General features: G+C 44.0%; 1 protein-coding gene across 13 annotated transcripts in view; it reads left to right on the plus strand.

Annotated features, from left to right (window-relative positions):
• Window positions 1-24,437, plus strand: part of CADPS (calcium dependent secretion activator) — a 202,736-nt gene that overhangs the window by 117,070 nt on the left and 61,229 nt on the right. For 6 of the 13 annotated variants that reach the window (XM_064723741.1, XM_064723742.1, XM_064723745.1 and 3 more), the window contains 7 exons: window positions 406-542; window positions 5,624-5,811; window positions 15,765-15,866; window positions 16,690-16,753; window positions 17,478-17,601; window positions 19,994-20,062; window positions 20,921-20,938. In XM_064723741.1, coding sequence (XP_064579811.1) covers window positions 406-542; window positions 5,624-5,811; window positions 15,765-15,866; window positions 16,690-16,753; window positions 17,478-17,601; window positions 19,994-20,062; window positions 20,921-20,938 — 702 coding nt within the window. The remainder of the gene's footprint in view (window positions 1-405; window positions 543-5,623; window positions 5,812-15,764; window positions 15,867-16,689; window positions 16,754-17,477; window positions 17,602-19,993; window positions 20,063-20,920; window positions 20,939-24,437) is intronic. The other 7 variants (XM_064723737.1, XM_064723744.1, XM_064723739.1 and 4 more) reach the window with 2 other exon arrangements.

The following is a 24,437-nucleotide window of genomic DNA, read 5'->3' on the forward strand; positions in this document are numbered from 1 at the left end:
CAGAATCTATTACAATTAACCACAACTATCTAAATAGGAGCTAATTTACTCATGTGAGCCAAAATTCTGTTAACTCATAGCCTATTGTAAGATGCAGAGTGAATTCGTACGTTTGTGTTCTGGTTTTAAGTACAGAATAAATGCACTATAATGAGCAGTTGACAAGATGTTAATTCTAAAATCTTTTGCCTAGATACAATAATATAGTCCATAACTGATGCAAGTTGACAATGGGAGTGAAGTGTACTGTATAGCCTGCAAAGAGAAAACTTAATGGCAATGGAGGGAAGAGGAGATACTTGGCTTTCATGCTTCATACTGTATATTTTTTTCTGTTATATTTGTCAACTAAAATGTCTTATATCTCTCTAAATGGTGTCTTTCTCTATATGTATAAATGAACAGATGCAGATAGAGCTCAAAAGCATGGCATGGATGAATTTATCTCTTCCAATCCCTGTAACTTTGACCACGCTTCACTCTTTGAGATGGTTCAGCGCCTCACTTTGGACCACAGACTTAATGATTCCTATTCTTGTCTGGCAAGTATATTCTTTGGTCTCTAGTGATATAAACATCAAGCAGCAAAGTCAAAGCTAGTGCGACTGGGGGCTAATCCCCCTGTTGCTGGAAGATTGACTTCTGTTTACACCAGGTTTGAATTTGGCCCAGAGGTATTTTCTTTTGAGAGGCTGCCTGCAGTGATCTGACTGCTGTTCTTCTCCAGTCGCACTGTCTTTATCATTTCTGTTTGCAATGTTTAAAATGTTTCTTCCTGCAAAGAGAAACTCCAGTGTGGGAATGTGAAGTAGAGAGCAGTGTTTTGCAGCCTCCTGCACTGCCTTCCAGAGTCTTCTGGATGAAAGAACAGGGAAAAGATGACTGTCTGGTACCACCTCCCATGTCAATGGAGTCCCACCAGGAATAACTGTGGCCCAGCTTTGTGTCTCTTTATGAGCAGGGGTCCCAAGCAGGTAACAGATGGGACTGTGTGGATAACTGCAGTGCCGCTGCAGTCTATCCATGCTCAATAGTTGCATGCCCATCCTGAGTACTCCCATGAGCAGCAGTTGCAGTTCTTTGCCCACTCTAGGACAGTGGCACTGAGATGTTCCAGGACAGCTTGTAGCCTTTGGCTGGGGTGCAGTGCTTGGGGGCTCTTATGTCCTATAAGGGCTTAAATAACAAATAACCAATGAACAATTAATTTTTAGCAGTCTCAGTGAGGAGGATGAAGAGGCTCTTAGTTTTTGAGAAAACAACAGGATGAGTCCTTTCTAGAGCGTCCTGAAACAGAGGACATGTCCTGAACATGGCATGGGACAGGTTCTGACCTGCTGCCCTCCTACTGTTGCACGGGGTGGCAACTGGGGTGTCATGGTGGGCTCCTTCAGCAGAAAGACCACGCTGTGCCAAGGGCCTTTGCCAGCTGTGCAGTCCCTGCAGCTCCTGAGTGCCTTGCTGTTAAAAGCAGCAGCCTGGGAACACAGCTGAGCAGTTGGCAAGGAGGCTGTCAGTCTCAAATCCTCCCCGCCATGTCCTCCTCCACCATGGTGCTCCTCTCCCTGCCCTGCTCCTTGTACCACACAAAAGGGCCAATCTCCTCTGAAGGACTGAGGTCCAGTAAATGCCACTAGCAGTAATGAATTGTCACCCTCCTAAGGAGAGGCAGGGCTAGGAGGAACAGTTGTGGACATCCCCTGAGGTAAGGATGTGGTGGGGGAAGGCTGCACTTTACCTGCAGATACCCAAGTGGTACAAGTAGGCTTGGTGGGAGCATTGTCAGACCTGCAGCAGGTTCCTCACTGGTTCCATCAAGGTCCTTGCTCTGGCAGGCAGTGAGTTTGGCATGCAGCTTCTGCTCCCCACGCATGGCTGACCCTAGGAAGACCATCCCCATCCATGCATGTTTGAGAGGTTGGCTTGCTGCTGGTTTGTCTCTGTGCAGTCTTGGGCCTGGTGAGAAAGCTGTGGCCGTTGAACTAAACTCATGGAGAGGTGAGAGGCCATCACTGAAAATGATTAACAATGTTTTTCTTCAAGAAACCCACCAGCCGCACTTCTGCTTGTTATGGAGATGTTTAGGCCCTTGCTAGAAGCTACCAGAGCGGTGGAGCTCCCCTCAGCACCAAGACTCATCCTCTTCAGAGTGGAGCATCACCAATTAACCATCTTCTTTCAAATCACCCATTGCAGTGTTGTAAGGAACAGAATAATGGCCTGTGTTCACCTATGCTTGGTTTCACGTGCTTCTTGACTTACTTTGCCATGTTTTTGTCCTGATGATGGTGTAAAAACAGAGCGCCCTCAAAAACTGCAAAGAGCTCCCACTATTCTTGCTGTGCCTTTGGAATGTTGGTGATAGCACTGTGCTGAGTTGGCTGGAGGAGCTGTGAGCCCGTGGTAAGCCTGCTCTGTCCACTGTGTGCCACTGGGCGATTCTTACTCCCTACAGGACATTCCGTGCAAGGTCCCACAGAGTTTTGCCTCTTGTTGTTTTCAAATGTGGACATGGAGGTGCCAGGGAAGACTTAACCCTGGCACAGAGGATAACTCAGCATTGCTTCCTTTCTGTGGAACCAGGTTAAACAACACTATTGTGAGCCCAGTCGCGGGCAGAGCCAGGCATCCCTAGGAAAACAAACAGCCTGGCTGACTCATCCCAGCCATGGCAGAAGTGATGTTTACTGGCAGAGAGCTCTGTGCTGGGGAGGGGGAAGAACACTTTCTGCAGAGCTTGCACAGGGGTCTTGCCCATCATCTACAAATTGCTAATACTGTCACACTCAGAGGATTTCCTGGACTTTTAAGAAGAGTATTTAGCTGTTCCAGCTTAGTATGGACCCTACATATGCGTGGGTCTTCATTCTTTCACTTGGACGTGTGTGTTCTTTCTGAAACTGCCCTCCAGCTCTTCCCAAGACTCCCCTACCCACTGCCAGCATCCAGCTCACACAGCCATCTCTCTGCTGGAGCTGTATTGCCCATGATGTGTCAGCATTCGTGTGATTTGTATTATACAGCACAGCACGTACCACAGGAAGGTCTTCAGAGTACCCACCCTGAGATGATGTGAAGGAGGCAGGTTAAGAGATCCATGAAGCAGGCTACCAAGATTAAATTCTCTTAGATTTCCTATGATAAATGGGAAAATTCAGCTACTGAAATGTGTAATTTCCCTGACAAACTCTGGTTTTCTCCAAAGTTGCATTTGCCTTTAGACAACTGGCCTACGTGTCAAGAGACCTGACCAAGCCTTGTTTTTCCCAGCTCCAGAGCTCCCCTGGCATTCCCTGCTGGTGCCTGGGATGTGTCTCCTTATCAGAGCAGTTCAGCCTGTTGAACAGTCAGTGGAGCTCCTTGTGCTCTGTGCCCTTTCTCCATTGTCCCCTCCAGGTGTCCTTATGTCATTGGAGACAATCTGTGAGGCCACACTGAGCTGCACCTATCTGCACTGGGGACAGACACCCCATGTGTGGCAGCTGCATTTGCCAGGCTGGCTGGGTGTCAGCTTGTTGGGCCAAGCAAATCTTCATCAAGAGCCAGAATCTGCCTGAAGATGTTGGGATCTCTTTGAATACTGCTTTTCATCAAACCTTGGGGGTTTATCTAGGGCTGTGGGGAGCAGCATTTAGTTGCTCCACTGGATCCCCATTCAGCAGCAAGTGTTTTATTTCCTACCTCTGCCATGCAAGTGAGGACCTCCTGGTCCTCCTGGGGCTCTGGATCTGCTGCCTGTGCTCTCCTGAGGTCTGGGGCTCATCACTGAACCTCTGATCTCTGCTCATGCTTCCCCTCATGGCACCATGGCAGCGATTATGGGTGTTTACCATCTTCCCTTCTGTTCTCCTGAGAACATCACAGACCCCAGCTCAGGGGAGCAATGTGGCATGCTCCAGATCGCTGGGTTCAGCCTCTGCTTCCTTTGCCTCAGACTCTGATACTTGACTCCAGTGAAATCAGTGCCAGCCTTCCCATCACTGTCAGTAGAGCCAAGATTTCACCCCATAGGGAGAAATGAGTTCTTTCTTTGTACTAGGTGAATATAACAATTTCAACTGCACTTCTACCCCTATATCCAAAAACAGAGCAATCATGGCATTTCCATATTTTTACTGTGCCTGATCACCAAAGACACGAGAGACAAGAGATGGTCTAAGGATGTAACAAACAGGCAACATAAAGAACTCCAGAATCAAGCATAATGCCACCAACCAAAAAGCAGACAAAAATACCATCAAAAGTGGTGAAGGCAAATATACCCCTCCCAAAAAATAGCCTTCCAGAGGGCTGTCCCATCTGCATTGTTCTGTGTCTTCATTTTGAAATGTGCACTTCTAGTGATCCCAGCACTGTAGCTACTCCCTATATCTATCATTTTCCCCTCATTATTTTAATTCTTTTCTCAATCTGTTTTGGAGTTGGCCCAATAAGGATGAGCAAATCCTTCTCTATGTCTTTGAGCTCTTAATTGATATTTCTTCAACTCTTTTCAAAGCAGCTATTTTGGCATCTAGAAAAGATTTGGTGTCATCTGAGTGGTAGAAAATATATTTTAATCTTTCACAGCAGTGTTGTTTCTAAGATGTAGCATTTGGGGTAACAGATGGGGTGGCAAAGAAGTTGCCTATAGGGGCAGTGCTCTGCCTCAACTACTCTCCCGCCCGCTGCAGGAACTTTTCAATTAAACGATGAAAGATTTTGCAGCTTGATGCATTCCAGAGCTGCGTCTTAGCAATTGTTTAGCACCCAAATTTCCATGTAAATATTGACGATTTTGCAGCGTTTGAAAAGCAATCTACGAGATTATTCCTGTTCTCGTTAGCCCCTCTCCTGAAGGCAGAGGCACGCTCCACTTCGGCTGTCCCAGGACCTTCACCAGAGCCATCCCCTTGCAGGGAAGGGCGTCCTCCTTGGGAGTCTGGACGTTGCACCACAAGCCTTGTGTCAGCAGCCCCTCAGGGTGATACAAAGAGATGGTCTGAGCTTCCTGGATGTGTAAAGGAATCCTGCTCTTCAGCTGAGCTCCCCTTGTTTCGGTGCCAAGGAGCTGGGCGATGTCAGAGCGTGTCGCCAGCAGCACGCAATAAGGACAATGGAAACGTCCCTGTCTGATACTGCAGAATTGCCTTTCTCCATCTGCAGGACGTTCCTACCTGCCAGATGCAAGAGAAGTCATTTTTCAGTGTAATCCTCTGTCCTCTTCCCCCAGATCAATCTTCCTGCTCCTGGCCAAATGTGCAATCCCATCCCCAGAATGAGACTACTGTTTCACACTGTTTAAATAACCAAACCTTGTCATCTCTTAAAGGTGTCTTTTTCTTCCTTTGTATATTTTTGCTAGGCACTGACATGAACTGGCCTAACTTTTCAGCATTTTAAATGACATTTCCCTTTAATGGTAGCATAATATATTTTTGTTAATAGTTGCACTGAGTATATGCTGTGTTTGAGTGATGATGTGCAGACTGTATTGTTTGAGTGACCTCTCTCCTTTTTCCTTAATGTGGCCTTAGGTTTGTATTTCTTTTTATTAGAACAGTTGACCACTACACCTCCAAGTGTGATAGCCTTTGTATTTAATAACTTATATTTAAAATCAAGTCTCTTTATTTCTAAACAGGGCTGGTTTAGTCCTGGCCAGGTCTTTGTGCTAGATGAGTATTGTGCACGTAATGGAGTGAGAGGCTGTCACAGACATCTCTGCTACCTCAGAGATTTGCTAGAGCGCGCAGAAAATGGAGCTATGATTGACCCCACCTTACTTCACTACAGCTTTGCCTTTTGTGCATCACATGTTCATGGCAACAGGTAAGGAATTCTTCTTGGCTAGCAGTGCCCTGCCAACAAGAGATGACTTTGTCAAATACAGGTTTCCTTGGATAATGCACAACAGTCCCCAATTTGTTTTCACAGTGGATGTTTGGCAGCAGCACTTCTAGTGGCATAGTCGGTTTGTTTGTTTGTTTCATTGCTTGTTTAATGTAAGCAGTAAAAATGCACATAGAGGATCCAGAAATGAAGGTTTTTAACTTACTTGCCCAGGCACTTGCTAAGATGCAGTTCTGAACAAGATGCAGTTGTAGTCCCTGTGACTGTCACGGGTTGAATAAATGGAAGTAAATGATACACTGTGCTGATTTAATTGCTGTGCGAGAGGATCTGACAAGTTGGAGCAGTGAAATTTTCAGCAGTATCAAACTTCAGTGCTCAGAAGGGCTTTAAGCCCTTGGGCACCCATGGCTCATTTAAAGACCACGTGACATCAGTTCAGAAATTGCTTAGACATAACTGGAAATTTTATCTTGCTCTGTTACAAAGCAATTTCAGTTTCAGAAGAAGACAGTTCCTTTCTCTCAAATGTGACAAACCTTTGATGGGAGGAACTGGAGCTGTTTATTTTGTTGACAGCTGTAGCATCTATTGCAGCTTCTTTTTCTGCTTTTTTCTGTTAATGTTTATTGTATATTTTGAGATATCACTTTGTATCTTACATATGTTGTTGAAGAAAGGATTGTTAAGAAATAATTAGGTGTTTTCATATACCTCTGGTAAATACCACCCTGAATTACGACATGCATTGCCCAGGTTTCACGTTGCAAGGCTGTCGCTTGCTTTTGTAGTTACTTTCATACATCTTGTCATGGAAACCAAGTTTTGCTTCCTTAGTTTCTTTTTTAGTTCTGACTTTCCGTTGCTCATTCGTTCTTTCTTTGCCAATTGTTATGTGATTTCAGTTGTTTCCTTTCAGCTTAATTTCCTTTTGTTTTATTTTGAGGTTTTTCATGCTTTCTTCTTATTTCTTTCACTTTTGCTGCCGGCCTTGCCCCCCACATTTCAATCATTCCCCCAAGCCAACTCATGGCAGAATTACTTGGTGGGTCACAGCCAAGTGCAGACGGTGAGGGGGGCAAAGCCTCTGCCGCTGAAACGGAGACAAAAAAGGATTCCAAAAAGGAGTCCAAAAAAAAGAAGGAGCCCAAAACCCAGCCGAATCCAGAGCCGAAAAGGTAAGCAAAAGTGTGCAGTGCACAGGAGTGTGTTGCACAGGGCTCCTCAGTCACTGAGCACACTGGGCAGCTGCACCCCCCTGGCTCAGGGAGACCTGACTCCAGCATTTGGGTCACACGCTCTTCTGGGAGCTGGATAGCATTTGGGCACCCAAGTCCCACAGGGGATCAGAGACTGAGGTTTTTAGGTGTGTGTTTAGAAGATGGCTTACATGGTGATGGGGATGGGACCAGCCAGTGAAAGTGGCTGCCCCATTGCTCTTTGTCCTAAGCAGGACTCAGCAGACAGCTGGTTTGGGAACAGGACTTGGCTCAAAGCCCATCTGGCCCATAACAGAGAGGAGGTGGGATGCTCATCACAGCTACCCCATGTACCTCTGCACAGAGTCCAGCACAGCCAGAGCTGAAGCTTTCTCTTCATCAGAGTTGGTGGCAGGAGGTATGTGATGGTATGGACCAAGGTGACAACCTCCCATTCCCTCTCCACGGGGCTGAAGAATTGTGAGCTTGGGAAAATGTCATGCTTTCAAGCCAGTCCCATGCTGTTCAGCTGTCTGGGTCTGTGTGTGGCTGCTGCACTGTATGAGGACCTGTTGGGCACTGTCAGAGGGACAATTTAGCCATGGATGGGCTATTCCAGTCACTCATTTAAAATATTCCAAGAAAGGAATGAGGTGTCTTGCTGTGACTTAGTTGTCTTTAGCTGACAGTTGACTTCGCATCCGAAAGCTGAAGGTTCATGTTCCTTCTTGGTCTGTGCCGTCTCTCTGTTGCCTGGGGACTGCGGGAGGCTCTGTGTGGGAGCTGCAAGGCTGCAGCATTGCGCGTTCCCACCAAGGGCAGGCTCTGCTTAACACCCAACAGTTTGCTATGGAGTCTGCGGGGTGCAGCGTCTGGCTTTTGCTACCAGAAGGTCACAGAAAGGGACCACAGGAGGTCTTGGAGGGAAACGTGGCTGCTTATCTCTGTGTCTACTCTAAGCAATCTGAATATCTGAGTGGAAGAGTCACGATTTCTTTTCAGAGAGCTGTTGAGGCCACATGCATCATGCATTTGCGAGCTGGCTGGCAGAGAGCTATGGAAAGCCAGTATTTACCCATGCAGTCCTTACTGGCAGTTGTGATGTGTGTAAAGCCATGCTCGCTTTAGCTCTGTCCCTCCCTCCCACCTGCTGTGTCCATACATTGCTCATTGCCTTATGACTGGCCCTGCTCTCCCCAGGAAACTTACAGCTCGAGGCAGAGCTGAAACTTTCTATGTAAAAGTTGTCAAGGTGGCAGATCTGCCCCAGGACCCAGCACAGTACCCAAGAGAACATCTTGGAGTGGCCATATATTGCACTGTTGTTGGGATGCAGTGGTCTGGGAAAGACTGAGTTACAAGACATTTTTGTGTTTAACAAAGGCTTCTTTTTCCATCAAATCTGAAAAAGTGTTGATTTTCTTCATAAAGAAGAGTTCCTTCACTTTTAGACAGTAAACACCCCTGAATGGGTGGTTTAGCTTTCCCCAGGATGAAGTTGGCTGTCAGACAGAATATGCCACCCAGTAATGAAGGTCGAGCAGGGAGATAATTTCATGTGGCTATCAATCTCCTGTATTAGCAGCAGACAGTGATGGAGCTGAGGTGGGCTGTCTGTTTGTATCGTGTTTGCATAAGGTCAGGCAGCGAGACAACAGTCGCTCGCAGTCAGCGGGAAGTGCAGGCAGGCTGTGGATGCTGAGGACAGCCTGAAGGTCAAGGCTGACAGGATGACAGGTGTCAGTGTGGGGATGATGCCTCCTCGCCCGGCCGGCCCCCGCCTCGGCAGCGCTGCCGCGCGCAGCCAGGACGGGAGCAGGAAGGCTGCTGCTGGAAATGCAGCCCCAGCTTGGGGCTGGCCCTGCGGCTGCAGCAGGTGAAGTGGTCAAAATGGGGTTTTGTGAACAGTTTGGAGCCCTGTTGGCTTACATGTCAGAGTTTGGTCTCCCCACTCCTTTGGGCTCATGTATCTTATTGAGACCCCTGACATGACCTCTCCATACCAAGGCTGTAAGTCACTGCTATTTGGATGAAAGCCCACATAATTTTTCTTTTAATTTCATCTTTTTCACAAGTAGAAATGGAGTTAAAGGTAAATTACTTGCCCTAAGTTTCACCTCCTGAGACACCTGACTATGCAAGTGCAGGGTATGAGGAAAACAGGGACCAGCAAGAGCAATATCCACACAGTTTACTGTCCTCGGGTACTTGCTCTTCGCTGTGACTGAGGAATTCAACAATTTTTAATTGTTGTGGTCACTCATTATTTGATAATGGAGTTTTGTCCACTTGGTATCACAGGATGCCTTTTGCAAAGACATATCATTATGAAAAAAACATTATTTCTGATGTATTTACACAGGTGACAGATAGTAAAGACACAGAATTATCCAGACTTCCAACAACACATATCATATGTTTATTGATGTATCTTTGGTACCACCACTATCTTGCTTTTCTTTATCAATAGTCCTCCAGAGAACTAGCAGAGGCAAGAGCAGGAATGGTTTTGAAAAGACATTGTGATTTGGAATAAAACTGTGAAAGGGTTTATATGGCCACCAAGATCCTTCCCCACCTTTTCCCTCTCCCTGTTTTCACTGTCCTCATGTCAGAGGGCTGTGGCAGTACTGCCAGTGTTGTTTGACACACAGAGAAGTGATGTGTTAGAGGAGCCTCACTTCTTCCCTGTCTGCACATGACAGAAGTATTGTGGAACAAAATTTGAGGAGCTCAGCTCTTCCGGGTTGAAAGTTAGTGCCTAAATCTTGAGCAGTAGCTCCTGTCCCTTGCAAGGAAGTGGCTTTCAGGAATGGCCTTGGTTTCACTTGTGCTTTTTTTTTTTTTTTTTTAGACATAGAATAGCATTATTTATAAATGTTAAAGTTAGCACCATGAAAAACTCTTTTTGTGCTTGTTAATCCTAAACTTTTAAAAATCAGACTTAAATATTGATCATTTGTATGCTAAGTATTAGCGGACTGAGTTTATCAAAATCAGGGGCTGGACTGAATTCCCTCCAGTCTAATAACAACCAAGTACCATAATCTTCTGCAAGTTATTCAATGACTATTTACCTAGGGTTCAAGCAGCTACAAGTCTCCTTGTTAATTAATTTGGTATATTAGTGATTTCCCTTTCTTGTGTAAACTGTATTTTACAGTCTCAAATTTGTTTTCAAGAAAAAACAATTTTGTTAACTAATGTTACCATTAGCTTTCATTACTGTTTTTACAACTCAGTAGAAATATGCTATTGTCATAAACCTTCAGGAATTGAAAACTCTATGTGACATACCTGCAATTTTTTCCATTGAATTGTTATTACATATCTGGTCTGTTTCACATAAAGATTTCCACACAGCAAGTTGAAACAACAGAAATGCAGGATTATTTCTTTCCCTTAAGCAGTAAGTACACTTTATCACGATATCTTCGTGTGCTCTGTGTTGGGTTTCTCGTTCAGGTGCCCTGCCCTGGCTGCAGTAAGGCAGGTTCAGGCTGGCAGGGTGTGATGCCCCGCCCTGTTGTGTCCATGTCCCATCCAGCACCGCAGTGACACAGCAGGTGCTCCCTGTGCTGTCTGTCGGATGGGATGCTCTGCCTGTGCTGAAGGGCTGGCTTGGCAGCCACCAGCAGGTCACCAGCTCCGTGCAGGAGGCTGACACGATCCATCACACTGGGTGTGGGATGGCAGGGCTCAGAACCCACCCGGCGCAGTGTGTCAGGGGTGCGGATGGCACATGAGAACCGATGAGCTGTGACTTGGCTCGGCGCTGCGGCGTGGAGGAGAGCCCGAGCGAAGGGAAGGCAGGAGTTGGGAGATTAAAGGGTTCCCATGCTCAGCAGCACCTCACGGGCAGCTGGGGCAGCCCCCAGGAGCGCTGGGGTGAGCAAAGGGCTTCTCACCGACCTTTCCCACACGGTGTGAGTCCCCAGAAGAAAGGGGAGATGGGGGAAAATCCATGTTTGCTGAATACACTTTTTTCCTAGGGGTGTAGGCAGGTGGGCTCTTTCAGGTCTGGTCTGCTGGGGGAGATGTGAGAGGCAGCCGTGATCCTGCCCACATCCCCAGAGCCCGTCCTCGTGCAACCGGTGGGACTGAGCAGGCAACTCCTCCCGCGAGGATGCTGCGAAAGCCTCTCCTGACACATGCCGTCCAAGGCACTAATCATCGATGTTTACTGTATAGCTCATATGTGCTGCACCTGGCAACCAGCAAGGGAGCTGAAGGCAGCACGTGTTTTATATTTGAGTTGTTACTTAAAAAATCAAATTATTTGCATCAGTTTTTGACATTGTTTTTTTTCCCTTGGCTCTGCATGCCAGGGCTCACAGTGCGTGCAAAGATCTGTTTGCTACGTGTAAGCAATATTTTCCCCAGTTAAAAAAAAAAAAAGTGTAGACAAGTTAAACATAAAAGGTGTAAAAGATGATATGTCTTTTCATTTAGAAGCCGACGTGGTATTTCATGGAGGCTTATGTCAAAGAGATTAACGCGCTGGAGCTATACTGTATATTTATAATTGCATACAAATGCATGCTATTGCTTCATATATTAGTCTTTGTTAAAAAATCATTTTGATATATTTGTTTTAGCAGCATAACTAGCCCTGGGGGCACCGGGTATAATTAGAAAAGGGCATGGGGGGAGGCGGGACTTGTAGAATAAAGCAGTGGCCTTAGGATCACAGGTCCTAATTATAATTTATAATTAACCCCAGAATTTGCACAAACCATCTAAGCTAAACAAGGACTATCATTTTTGCTGTTTAAATTGCAACCCTTTTTTTTTAATTTCACCACCTGCTTTGTTGATGTTGTTGTTTTTGTGGTTTAAAACTTAAAAACATGGGGGGATTAGGAAAGTGGCATTTAAAACTTTTCATATGAAATATTTACTGTGGGAATTTACTAGTTTAGAGCCAACACAGTGAATCTGCAGCAGAAGGAGTGATCTGAAACTTGTTTACTTATAATTAAAAATCTCGTTAGTTATTTTTCTTGCCTTTTTTGCCCTTCTGCTTCCCTCTCTGCCCACAGCTTCTGCCGTACACCTCAAGTACCCGTGAGCAGGAGCTATAGAGAATTGGATGGAATTGTCTCCACACAGATGGAGACAGTAATGTTGTTTGTCCAACTGAATTCATAGACCCAAACCCATTTCATCCCTTGTGCATTTGTATATACCATGTACATCCAAAACTTCCGTTCCACCCTTTTGCTCTCCTCTCACTTATCACTGCTTCAGTGCAATAGTGATGTGGTTGTGGATTGTGTGTGAGAACATCAGTTTCTGCAGCTTAGAGAGATGCTGCTCGCTGGTGGAGTTGGTGCTTCTGTACATGAGATTTAGATCAAATAGCTAGTATCAAAGTTGAGCTAGAGACCTTTGCTGAAAACAAAATTGCCAATAAGCGTCAGAATGAGCTGTGCAGCTTGAGCTTCTCCTGGGGATTTTTTCAGCCCCATCAGCCATGTACCGAAATTGTCTAGAGCACAGAAGTGAATCTTAAATTACAGTGATGCTAAGCTATATACCCTTTGTGTTCTTGCAAAAGGGAAAATAAATATGTTCCCTCAGAAAGATTATATTTTCAAAGTATATTTGACTTGAATATTTAATTAGGTTTCAAAATTATCGAGCTAATAAATTAAGTGGAAGGCTTTGGGTAGTGTTTTTCCAGTTCTATCTATATCCTGCATTTGTCACTAATTAATGAGTTTCTAATGCTTCAGCTTCTGGGAAGATGAGCAACAAAGATTAACATAACTAGTAAATCCAAAGATGTGCAACTGGGTTATAGTATTTGAAATTTGACAAAAACATCGGAAGTATTATTATTTGTGACATGGCTCAAGATGGGGGATTGTGAGGAAAGCAAAGATGACAGAACTGGTGCTAACCACTGTGACAACAACTTGAAAAGCAGCCGACATGACATCTTTCCTATCATGCTGCCGAAAATGTCAACTTTGTGAAGGACAGTGAGAAAATGGTTTGCCGAAAATCTGAAAGGTAGATTCAAGAGATGCTCATCATGTCAGATGCAATATAGTCCACAGCTGGGTGAGAAAGGGAGTCCTTGCCATGGTGATGGCTCTCGCTTGGCAGGCCCTTCCAGACATCCACACTGCTCCAAAAATGGCTACAGCTGACCTGTAGATTGTCTCAAGTTTGCATGAGACGTGAGAGTGGCTTGTGCTTACACCCAGTGTGGAGGGACCGGTGGCCAGAGCCACTGGGTTTGTGTCCTCCTGGCTCACAGGAAAGGGGAAGCCCAAAGGATTAAGCTTTCATTGTGTGTGTGTGTGTGTGTGTGTGTGTGACTTAGGGGTTTGGTTGGCATCCCTTCAGATGTTGTGACTTGGGCAAAAGCCACATTGGCCAGAGGTTTTCTCTCCAGAGCCCACCCTTTGTCTTTGTGTGGGTCAGTGATGCTTCCAGCCCAGCAGGACACACCTGGTGCCGTCAGCTCAGCCTGTGCTGGGTGTCCACCATGAGCTGTTACATGGTGAGTGCTCTGAGTGCAGTGAGAGGCTGAGATTCATGTGGGAGGCTGCGACCCAGCCCGAGCTGTCAGATCCTGCCATTAAATCTCACCAGTTGAGGTTATTGACCTAGCAAAGGGTGACACAATTTTCAGACCATTTCCAGTCCCACAGCAAATCACTGCCAGGGCAGGCAGCTTTTACTGCCTCGTTTGTCAGTGCTGATACAATTAACCCAGTGACACTCTGAGCTGTTGTGGGTACAGGGCAAGGACCAAATGCCAAAAGTCAAATGAGGGCTTCAACCCTGCGCCTTAATATATGGCATTTATTGTGGTCTGCCTTGAATTATCTCTCTCTGCCTGGGAGCAAACCAGGCACTGTGAGGTGCACAGCATTACAAAAGGCATGGACATCTCTATCTGAATATTAAATATTTTATGGAACTTTGGAATAAATTATATTAAGAATGTTAAGACATTAATTTTTGTTCAATATCTAATTTGGGTTTTTTTGTGGCTTGCTCATTTTTTCAAAATAACTGGTACTAATTAGTTACTAATGAGACCAGATCCATACTTCCAAAATTGTTTATGAAATGTGTTCCCCAACTGAGACATTTTATCCAAGTTTCAGCCTAAATCTTTTTTTCCTGTTTTTTTCCTTAATACACAACTGAATTTGGCAAATAATCAAAGAAAGATTCTGATTAAATGCTGTTTAACTTTAAATACATGCCCTGGTATTCAAGTATTTTTCTGTGTCCATGCTGCAAGTTTTATTTAATGTATATTTAGCTTTAAAATTTTGCAGTAAATATCATCTACGGTTTGCAAGTTCCTCTTCCCAAATGTTTTAATGGTTTATTCACCTGTGTTGGAATATCAGAGTTCATATTTATGATATTAAGAGCTTAGTAAATGTAGGGTCGAGGAGAAGTGATTGCACAGATTTTATCGATTTTAATTTTTTATAGAGTTTTTTTTCTTTTTAAGTTTAGGGCCTTTGATTTTTTAAGAGGAAAATAAAGCCAACCAATTAACCCCTGACAGGAGGTTCATTAGAAGCTTTGTAATCCCTTGCCAAGTCTTTTGTAAAGCCAAACCAGTCTAGTACTGCGGATTTATGCAGCTTAAGCTGAACACTGGGGGAGGCCTTTAAGTAAGAACATTTGTTCAATTTTAAGATGTCTTACATTACCTCAAGATTGCCTGTGCCAGCAGAGTTGCCCAGGAGCAGACAAATGCTGAGACTTTGCTCTGCAGCGATGGAAGCAGAGCCAATGATTGTGTGCCTGGCCGATGCCTTTGGTGGATGGGTGGATCAGACTCGCTCCCTCCTCCTGCCTGGGATGCTCTGCACGGCAGGTTTTGCCGTGTGGGTGTGGGGGAGAAGGAGGGGATTGGGCGTGTTGGCACCAGCAGAGGTGCAGGACAGAATGGCACAGGGATCAGGGCATTATCCAGCCCCCAGGAAGAGCCTCAGCGGGGATTGTCTGCTCACTGTGCTCCGTGAAAGATGAGAAATGCCCCAAGGCAGCAGGACCTGGGTGTCTCACAACACACTCCTGTGCACTCCTCAAATAGAGGGGCATCAAGTAGTCTGAGAAAATTTGAGATAAATTGCATAATGTGTTCGTTTTTATAAATTAAAATTAAACTACTGAAGAGGCATTGCATTTCCAATGCAAAATGCATGTCACTCTTCAGGCACTTTTCAGCAGAATATATTGAAGATGGTTCACTTCAAGAAACCTCTATAATGGGGTGATTCAGCAGCTAGGAAAGAGTGCAGAATTTTATATTCTGTTTATATCCATGTCATTGATATTCTTTTGTACTGTGAATTGTGTTAAATTAGCAGCTGAATTTTTCTGAAGAAATTCAGACCCTATTTTGCCAGCAACCGGCTCAATCCTGACATGAGAGCTGGCACTGCACTCCCTGCATATACCTCTATTTTGAGAGAAATCTGCTTTTCCCAACTTCTTTAATAATAAAAATAAAGGGGTGGGGGGGTATCCACATCTAGGTTATCACTGTGAGAGAAAATACTTGTCTATTTGTTTATTTTTTATACTTTGGCAGCGGTGCTGCTGCAGCCGCCCCTCTGTCGGCATGGCACATCCTCTGTCCTGGGTGTCACAGTTGCTGAGGGTCCTTTTGGAAAGGACAGTGTGCTGTGGGATGAGGTCCCAGGGTGCTGAGGTGGAGTCTGAGTCATTGTGGCGTTTCTCCTGCAGGCCTGACGGGATAGGAACGGTGACTGTGGACGAGAAAGAGCGTTTCGAAGAGATCAAGGAGCGGCTCCGGGTGCTGCTGGAGAATCAGATCACACATTTCAGGTAAAGGCACAGAGCCCAGGCTGAATGCGAGAAGAATGATTTCCTCACAGCTCTCTCCTATAAGCAGCAAAGCCAAAAGGCAGGTTTTGAATGCACACAGGAATTTTGCATAAGTGACACAGACCTACACAGGGCAGTGAAGCATGTTTATAGCTGCCGTGTGATTTTAAATATATATCCTTTAAAGGATATTTCAAACCATCTTGCTCCCATAGGCATGGTAAAGCTGTGGATTTTGTCTAAAATATAACAACAAAAAATCTCTTATCCTTATCCTCTTCTCTGTTCATCTCTGCTCAGTTATAACCCATTTACCTTCTCCCTAGAGTTGACAGGCAGGGCTTTCTGCGGGGATGTCACAGTATGGAAAGATACCCCCCAAAAAAAGGGATGAATGGCCCCCAGCACACTGGGCAGGTCAGGCAGGCTGTGCACATTCACACAGATGGGTGATGTGCATTACCTACACCCTGATGCATTGTCAGGTCTCTAGCTGGAAATAAATATCTCTTCCATAGGGTCTTTTTTTCCCCCATTTTTAGAAGAAGATGGTATTATCTCTCCAAGGAGATCTAAAAACTCTCCAGGTAACACCCAGATTTAAGAAACTGCTAAAACTCTCAGCTTATTACTAACCCATATTCTCTTTTGCTGCCTTAGCATACACCAACAAAGCCTTTCAGGAAGTTACCCTATAGAAAGACTGCTCATTCCAGGCAGAGACTAGAGAATTGCTTGGACAGACTTAGAAAGGTATCTTTATGGCTCAGGAAAGGTTTTCATGTGCACTTGGTCTAATGCTAAGATGATGTGCTTTTTCTAGGTACTGCTTCCCATTTGGCCGTCCAGAGGGTGCACTGAAAGCCACTCTGTCACTGCTGGAAAGGGTAAGCACAGAAACAGCAGAGAGTAATTAAAATTACCTGTTCTCATATATCCTTCTATCTCAAAAAGCTTGAGGAGCTGTTGGCTTTGCATAGGACATGTAATTAATGACATCTTACACTGAAATGTGGGGCTTAGGTGGGGTTGGTGTCTCCTGCCTCAGCTAAAAGGCAGATGTGTAACCTGACCACTAAGGGCACAATATTCTGTGTCTGTGTTGTCAGGTAAGGGTGAGGGGTCTGCCTGGCAAAGGTTCACATCACAGACCCTTGGCAGCAATTCCTGGCTGCTGCCTGGTGATATTCCCATCTTGAGGCAGACTTGTTCCCTCTGGATGTATAAAACCTGCTCACCATGATCCTCCTCCCCATCCCCACTCCAACATCCTTCCCACCTCTGCTAACCTACAGTGTGGCCAAGTCCAGACCCAAACCCAAGTCAGTCAGTGGTACTTGGGAAGGGCAAAACATTGCTTGGCACTGGGCAAGTTGTGACAGATCTTAATGTCATACTCTAAAAAATCAACACAGACTTCAGGGTGTAAATACAGAAGGGGAATAAAACAGTCCCACATCTTAGGCTGGCCAAGGTGACCTTGCAGTGAGTCCTGTGATTGTTCACATGCCCTGAGAGCCACACAGCACTAGCATAGGAATGGCTGTTTGTGCTGGGCTTGGAGAAAAGCAGTTCTGTGTGCCACAACAAATCAGATTTTCTTGTGTCAAGGTTCTGATGAAAGACATAGTTACTCCGGTCCCTCAAGAGGAGGTAAAAACAGTCATCCGTAAATGCTTGGAGCAAGCAGCTCTAGTCAATTATACTCGACTATCAGAGTATGCCAAAATTGAAGGTAAGGCTCTTTCTTTCTGAAATTAAAATTTTTCTTATGTTTCTAGGTGGCAACTTAGGTGGCTGGGAGCTCTTTAAAAAAAGCTCATTTGCTATTTACTCTCTTGTCGGTAAAGCTGTTGTGATTCAGAATCTTTTCTGTGGTGTTGGCTTCGGAAGCAGTTAAGAATGGAAGCTATGCAAATCATTTCTTTTTCTGGAAAGGAGAGAGGAAACAGTTAAAAAGAGCTGTAGCTTTTTTTTCCTTTGATCGTTAGTGCATTTGGCCAGTGGTGTAGTATTCAGACTCACGTCGTGGTTTTAAAAAACAAATTGAAAAATACTTGGGATGTCATCTTTACAGCTGAAGGTATACTGCAGCTAATTGCTTGTGACACTTCAGGAGACAAATGAAAAATAAAAGGCTGAAAAACTGTTTAATCTATGTTTAATCATTTGTAGCCAATTTAAAATGTCTTTTTTTCTGGGTGTGTTTCATTGTGTTTGCAGTTTGCATTGCAGTCATTGATCAGTGATCCCATACTTGCATCGGATTTCTTTCTTGTCACTCTGAATCTGGCAAAGCTGACATTTTTGACCTTTTAAGTTATGGGAGAATAATAACCAGTGACCAGAGACACATGTAGCCATCAAAAAGACATTTTAAAGTTTGCTGGAGGATATGTGTTACTGAAAGTCTATGATTCAGTCGTTCTTTATATGTTATCAGTTTATGTTGGTACTTTGTTGGCTGCTCTTCCCGACTTCAAACTCCCACCCAACTTTTTCCAAGTTCCCAATTACTTAAACCTGTGTGTTCCAGATGAATGGTATGTTCTGACTCTGGGTTTCTGTCATGTGTGGTGTGAAGCTTTCCCACAGCCAAGATTACTGTTGTATGCCTATAGGACAATATTGAGAGGAGAAAAAAAAACCCAAACTAAAACTGCCTCTGATTTGTTCTTTGTTCTTGTTTACATGAAAAATTGGGTTGTTATTATATGGCAAATTGTCCAGGTTCTGTACATGACATGTCCTCTCTTTTTCCATTTTTTTTCTGTCTAATGATGCAAATTGTGTACCAGTGGTAATGAATTCATTGTTATGCATCCAGTGAGAAACACTTAAGAATTGGGCACTAAAAGGATGTTTATCAACTCTTGACTTGGTAATGAGTGACAAAAATAGAGAAGGAATGAAGGTTTCATAAGCACTGTATTATCAGGCAATTTATCCAAGTACTCAACTTCAGAGGATACTTTAATTGGTGTATTCTGTAAAATGCAATGTTTAAATATATTTGACAAGAATGGAGAAGGATTGAGAATCAAAAACAGCTTTTCTGTTGATGGATGCTTCTACCCAGGGCTGGCTCCCTTAGGTTCTCTGTATAAATATCACTAACTCGTTGGTAAGATTTGCTCTCTTCTTTCAGATAAATCTATGCAAAAACAAACTTTATGATCTGTAAGTAAAAATGCATTCATTTCCAAAGTAGAACAGTTAGTGTGTATTTTTCCTTTTGTGCCTCAATTCTTCTTGGTTGTGTTAATTATCTGCCCTCTCTTTTTGCACTGTGACTTTTAGGTCTGGGAATACTTTGAAGCAACAAACCTATTTTTTTTTCCAGCTGCCTTTTCAGGGAAATAGTTCATTCCACACTATCTGCTCTCTTCTGCTTTTCTCCTCCTTTATCTGTGATTGGCCACAGCCACTTTTTGATGCTATTTCTACAAAAGTGGTTGTAACACCAATTTCCAAGCATGCTGGGATTGTTAATTTGAACAACCCAACATCCGCCAGCTGCATGCATCAGGTTTTCTCTCATGAGCATAGTCCACTGCATATTCAAATACTTCCTTAGAAGAGCAAATGACAAGTTTACCTTGGTGAGACACATTCCTGTTCACTGGACATGGCTTTGAAATCTTGCTTTTGGGTGACATTTGAATAGCCACGTATAAAACACTTTTGTCAGAAATGCAGAACCAAATCAGTGGCAGCAGTGCTTAAGGCTATGCTTATGAAGAAATACCTGTGAAAGCCTTAGATACTGAAGGCTGAAATCCTTAGTATCTTGGAGCCTTAAACCAATGAAAATCTATTTCCCTCTATTCATGATGTTTTGATCATTATATTCTTGCAAACAGTTCAGAGCAAACCTCTAGAGTCATGGTCACAGCCTCTCTTGTGACTCATGGGCATGCTGAATGGTTAATCCAGTAGATCTCAAATTTTAACCCTCCTTTTTATTTTTCTTTCTTTTTTTTTTTTTCTTCTTTTTATCCTGTGTGTATCCCAAAATACTCTGTGGCTTTCCTTTTAACCTGATATGAAGTTTTCCTCTGACCTATAGCCTGTAACCTCTTTACCTCTGACCTAAGCCTCTTGCATGCCCAAATCCTCTTTTATAGGGAAAAAGAGAGAAATGTATGAGCATCCTGTCTTCTGCTTGGCCTCTCAAGTGATGGATTTAACCATTCGTGAGTACCTACCACCCTCCTCTCCATGCTGTCCTCACTTTCTCTGTTCTCATTACCTCAAGAAAGTCCAGATCCAAACCAACTCACTCTCCTTGCTTCAAGTCTTTTAGCATTGGCTTGTCTGTTGCTTCTGTCTGTGAAACCCAGTGTGAGAAGTCCAGTCACTTTCTATCAGCCTAAACCAGGTTAGACAATTAACCCATCTGTTTGTGACAAACTCAGACTGTCTGTAAGTTTTTTCAGTTCTTCTTTATGTCCGTGACCTGAATGCATTTTTACTTTGCTTCTGTGTAACCCCAGTTTGTAAAGTGCTTGTCACTGGTACACAATCAAAAGGTAGCAGCTACATTGTGGAGAAGTGAGCTAGAGGTCAGATAAAGGACACTTGGAAAAAGCCATCCCTTTGCCTGCGTACAAAATCTTTACCCAATCCTGTGTATAAGATGGTGTAAGGCTGTCCTTTCTCTGTACATCAGATCTGAATGTCTCCTGTCTGTTAGCTCTCAGCGAAAGGATGCACTCTACTTGCTCTCCTCCTCGATTTTTTTACTCACTCCTTTGCACCGAGCTCTGGAGGGGACACCCCGACCCTGCTGTCACTCGGAGACCCCCTCTGTGTCCTCAGAGCTCTCCCTCTCTGGTTTTCTATTTGTGCAGCGTTTTCTCTCCATGAAAGGAGCTTCCTTTGGTAACCCCACGCTCGGGGGGCGGGGGGCGAGACGGGGCGACTTTTCTTTTTTTCAAATGTCATATATCACGCATAACTGGGGGGCTGTGCGGTCCACTTGCTCATTAATCCTGCATATCTGTTCTTGTTTCTCTCTTTTCTCTCCTTGTTGCTTTCTCTCTTTCATATAGAGAATCAAAAGGACGCAGGTGAACAATTGTATATGCATTATAAATTGTTAGGACTGTTGAGTTATATTTATTTTGTTTTCTATTTTCATAGCTCCTTAAGATATGTACTCCTTCAGGCTGAAAATGGAGATGCATTGATACTTAAGGAGTTAATTTGTGCTGTCTACATAATCTCCTTTTCCTCCTTTCATAGAATAGAGTGTAGATTAAAAATACCCTGTAGAGATGTAGTACCTTCTTAGGAGACAGTTGTAGAGGAGAATCTAGTCTTTGTAAAGAGAAGGTTTCTTGTTTTTCTAAAGAACTGCAGCTCATTTTGGGTGAAAAAATGTTGGTGATTTGGCCATTAATTTTCCACACCTAACAAGCACATTTATAAGTAAACTAACGTTCATTTTTGGTTTTCATACCTTCTGTTTTCTGCCCTGATGGGAGGACTGGGTTTTTCTTTATTTCTTTATTTCTATTTATTTGTTAATGTGTAACAAACAATCTGGTGGGACAGAAGTCGTGTTTGTCTCTCGTTTATAACCTGTGGTGACATGTAACAAGGCAAAGGCTCAGCTCAAGTGCACATCTCTGCAAAAGGGATGGTGGAGCTCTGCAGCCCCTCTTCTCGTTTCTGTTGTATCCCAGAGTCCTAGTTCCAAAGTCCTTGAAACTTGAACTGTTCATTTCTTTTTGTGAGTAGATTGTTCTGTTTTGTGGGGAAAAAGAAAGGATCTGGTTGATTTCAGCTCTATTTGCACAGGGAAATTGCTTTAGAAGAGCACTACAAGAGGTTGGGGCAGGCTCTGACTTCCCCAGACTCCTCACTCAAATTTGGCCCATAATCTATTGCCTCATAGTAAAATGAATTGTAAATAACAAGCAATATTTAGAAAATGCAGACTAATTTTTTCTTACATTTATGAAAGGTGCAAAATAAACAAAAGTAAATAGAACAGTCCCAATTATTGCCATTAACTGTAAAAATCAGAGTGAGCACAGGCTGTTGTGCATTAAGCACAGTAACTGCATGGAGCATCGTGCTTGTTGCAACAACCTCTCACATGCCTGCAGTTTAGAAGTTCAGAGTGACATTCCCATGGCCCAGCTTGTTTAAAAATAACCTGTTTCTTCCCAATGCTTGGAGCAAATAGAAGGGCACAGGGAGATGTGACTCCACTGCTTTGCGCCCACAAATCTCCCTTGGTTTTAAATAAAAAATTTTCAGGCAAGATCAGCAGGACTCACTTGAAAATGGTTCCTCAGCTTAAGTGAAGTCAAAAGTGACTGGGGTTTGGCCTAACTTTTTTATTTTGCCAGAAGCAAGAATAAAAATAATACCCTGAAAACAACTTCTTAAACACACAAGTGTTACCCTTTAGTTCTCCTTTCTCCTGAGAAATGTGTAGTCTCTTGTCTTGCATTAAAATATTGAAATAGAACATTAAACAGGGAATTGTGCTAAAAGAATTTAAAATAAATTACTTTAATTATTAATCAGACAAAGCTACAAACATTCAGATTAATAATTGTAACCTTTTAATAAGTGTTTGTTTATGTAGGTCAGAAATACATAATTATTTTAGAAAATAATAACTTCTCCATCCCTTATGCACATGAGCACAAGTGCCACTTTGCACTGCTGGAGTTGGGTACGGGCAGCTTCAGAGGTGGTGCCAGCCAAGGCAGAGTTGTCAGTTTGACAATTGATTGTGTTTGGTGTAAGACTGGGGAGCGAGTTCAGTTTTCAGGCTGAAAAATTCTCATATTGCAATTTAGGTTTGGTCTCTGTAAGGAGAGGTTTCTCGTGGTGGTGCTGAGTTGGTGCACAGAGATGAGCAGTGAAGGAGACAGATCTCACCTCGGTGCTTAGTGCCAGGGTGTGGGTGGCAGAGCAGTGGAACATCTCATGGAAAATAGCTGGAGAGCAGAGGGACCTACTGAAGTCCTACTGCTCTGTCCCCAAGGCAAATTGAGCTATCCAAAAATACCAGGTTTCTGCTTGTCCAGCAGCAGCTCCATCCCCTGTGCAGGGAAGGAGTCTGCCAAGGCACCACACCTCACCGTGCTGCAGGGCTGCACACACTGTCCTGGCACACACACTGTGTGGCACCCCCTGTGTTCCCTGGGTGGGCTCCTGGGCAAGCTCAGCCTCACTTGAAAGCACACCCAGTGGTGATGCCAGGTGGCTGTGAAGCTGGAACCCGCTCAGTTCAGGGGTCAGTGCTGCCCACGGGGCACTGAGGGGCAGCTACAGTGCCTGTTCAGAGGCAGACATCCCCCAGGTGCCTGTGTCAGGCTGGGTGCCCCATAGGAGAGGGGCTGAGCAGGGCAGCTTGGGCTGCACCAGCCCGAGCTGGCAGCAGCCATGGAGCATCTTGGTGGTGCACTGGCCCCAGCAGGCATGATAAACGCCCTGCACTGAGGCAGCAGGTGCAGGAGAGTTTGGTTTCAGACTAGAGCAGCACAGCAGGTTGTGAAGGAGCAGTGGCATTTTCCAAGGCAGTCATACTGGCCCTTGTCACAGCCCCATGCTCACTTTACGTCACTCGCCTTCCCTATTTCTGGATCTCAGCCTGGGAAGCTCTGTGCACGTATCTGGAGCTCAACTGAGGAGCTGAGTTGCCTGTCAGTTGACCAGGTCCTGTGTGATCTGTCAGCCCAGCCCCTGCTAGCCAATCACTCCAGAATCTGTGATAAATCACAAAGCTTAGAAAGTAAAAAAAAATTACATTGTTTGAGTAAATAAAAATGTAAAATATATGAAAATATCAATCTTTGTGTGCAGGAGTGGAGGCTGAAGTCATTAATAAACCCTATACTTTCACTCAGGCATAACTATAACCTCTATCCATGTGTGCTGAAATGCTGCTTTATTTGTTTCATTCCTTGAAGTGGCACTGGGCTGTGTTTAACAAAGAATCGTTACGCAGCTTTCAGGATTTCCTCTTGACTTTTCAAAGGCAGTGTCTAAAGCAGTAGAAAGTTATTGCAAGAGCTTCAGAAATTCAGAGATCTGCATTCTGACATTTTCTTTCTATGGGTCTCCCACAAACTGTGGGAGCGACTTGCTGCCTGGGGCATGAGACACAATTCAGATAGGCACAAATTCTTCCCTAGGCTCAATAATCATTACAAAATCAGGAGAACAGTTCTCTCTTCAGTATGTTGAGGTTTTGAGGTGAACTGGCATCTCTTTCTGAATTAAAAAAAAAATCTGTTATTTTTTCTTTCCTTTAAAATAAACCATCTTAAATTTTGAGAGAAAAAATACCATCACTGAAATCCCTTTCAGATGCACACAAATTAATTTCATGAGCATAATAAAAGGCTGCCCTGCCTTGTCTGTGGCTAAGTCCATTATGCTTTATAGTTGTCTTGAAAACAGCAGCTTTTTGTATCATTTTGATTATTGGCTCACAAATGAATACACACATAACACTTGGATGCTAAAGCCTTTGGCAAGGGTCATATACTTTTAATTATTATGAGGAAATAATTGAATCAGTGGCTATGCTTCTAAAAAATA

Source organism: Zonotrichia leucophrys, chromosome 12, assembly GCF_028769735.1.
Source record: "Zonotrichia leucophrys gambelii isolate GWCS_2022_RI chromosome 12, RI_Zleu_2.0, whole genome shotgun sequence".
NCBI classification, from domain to species: Eukaryota; Metazoa; Chordata; class Aves; order Passeriformes; family Passerellidae; genus Zonotrichia; species Zonotrichia leucophrys.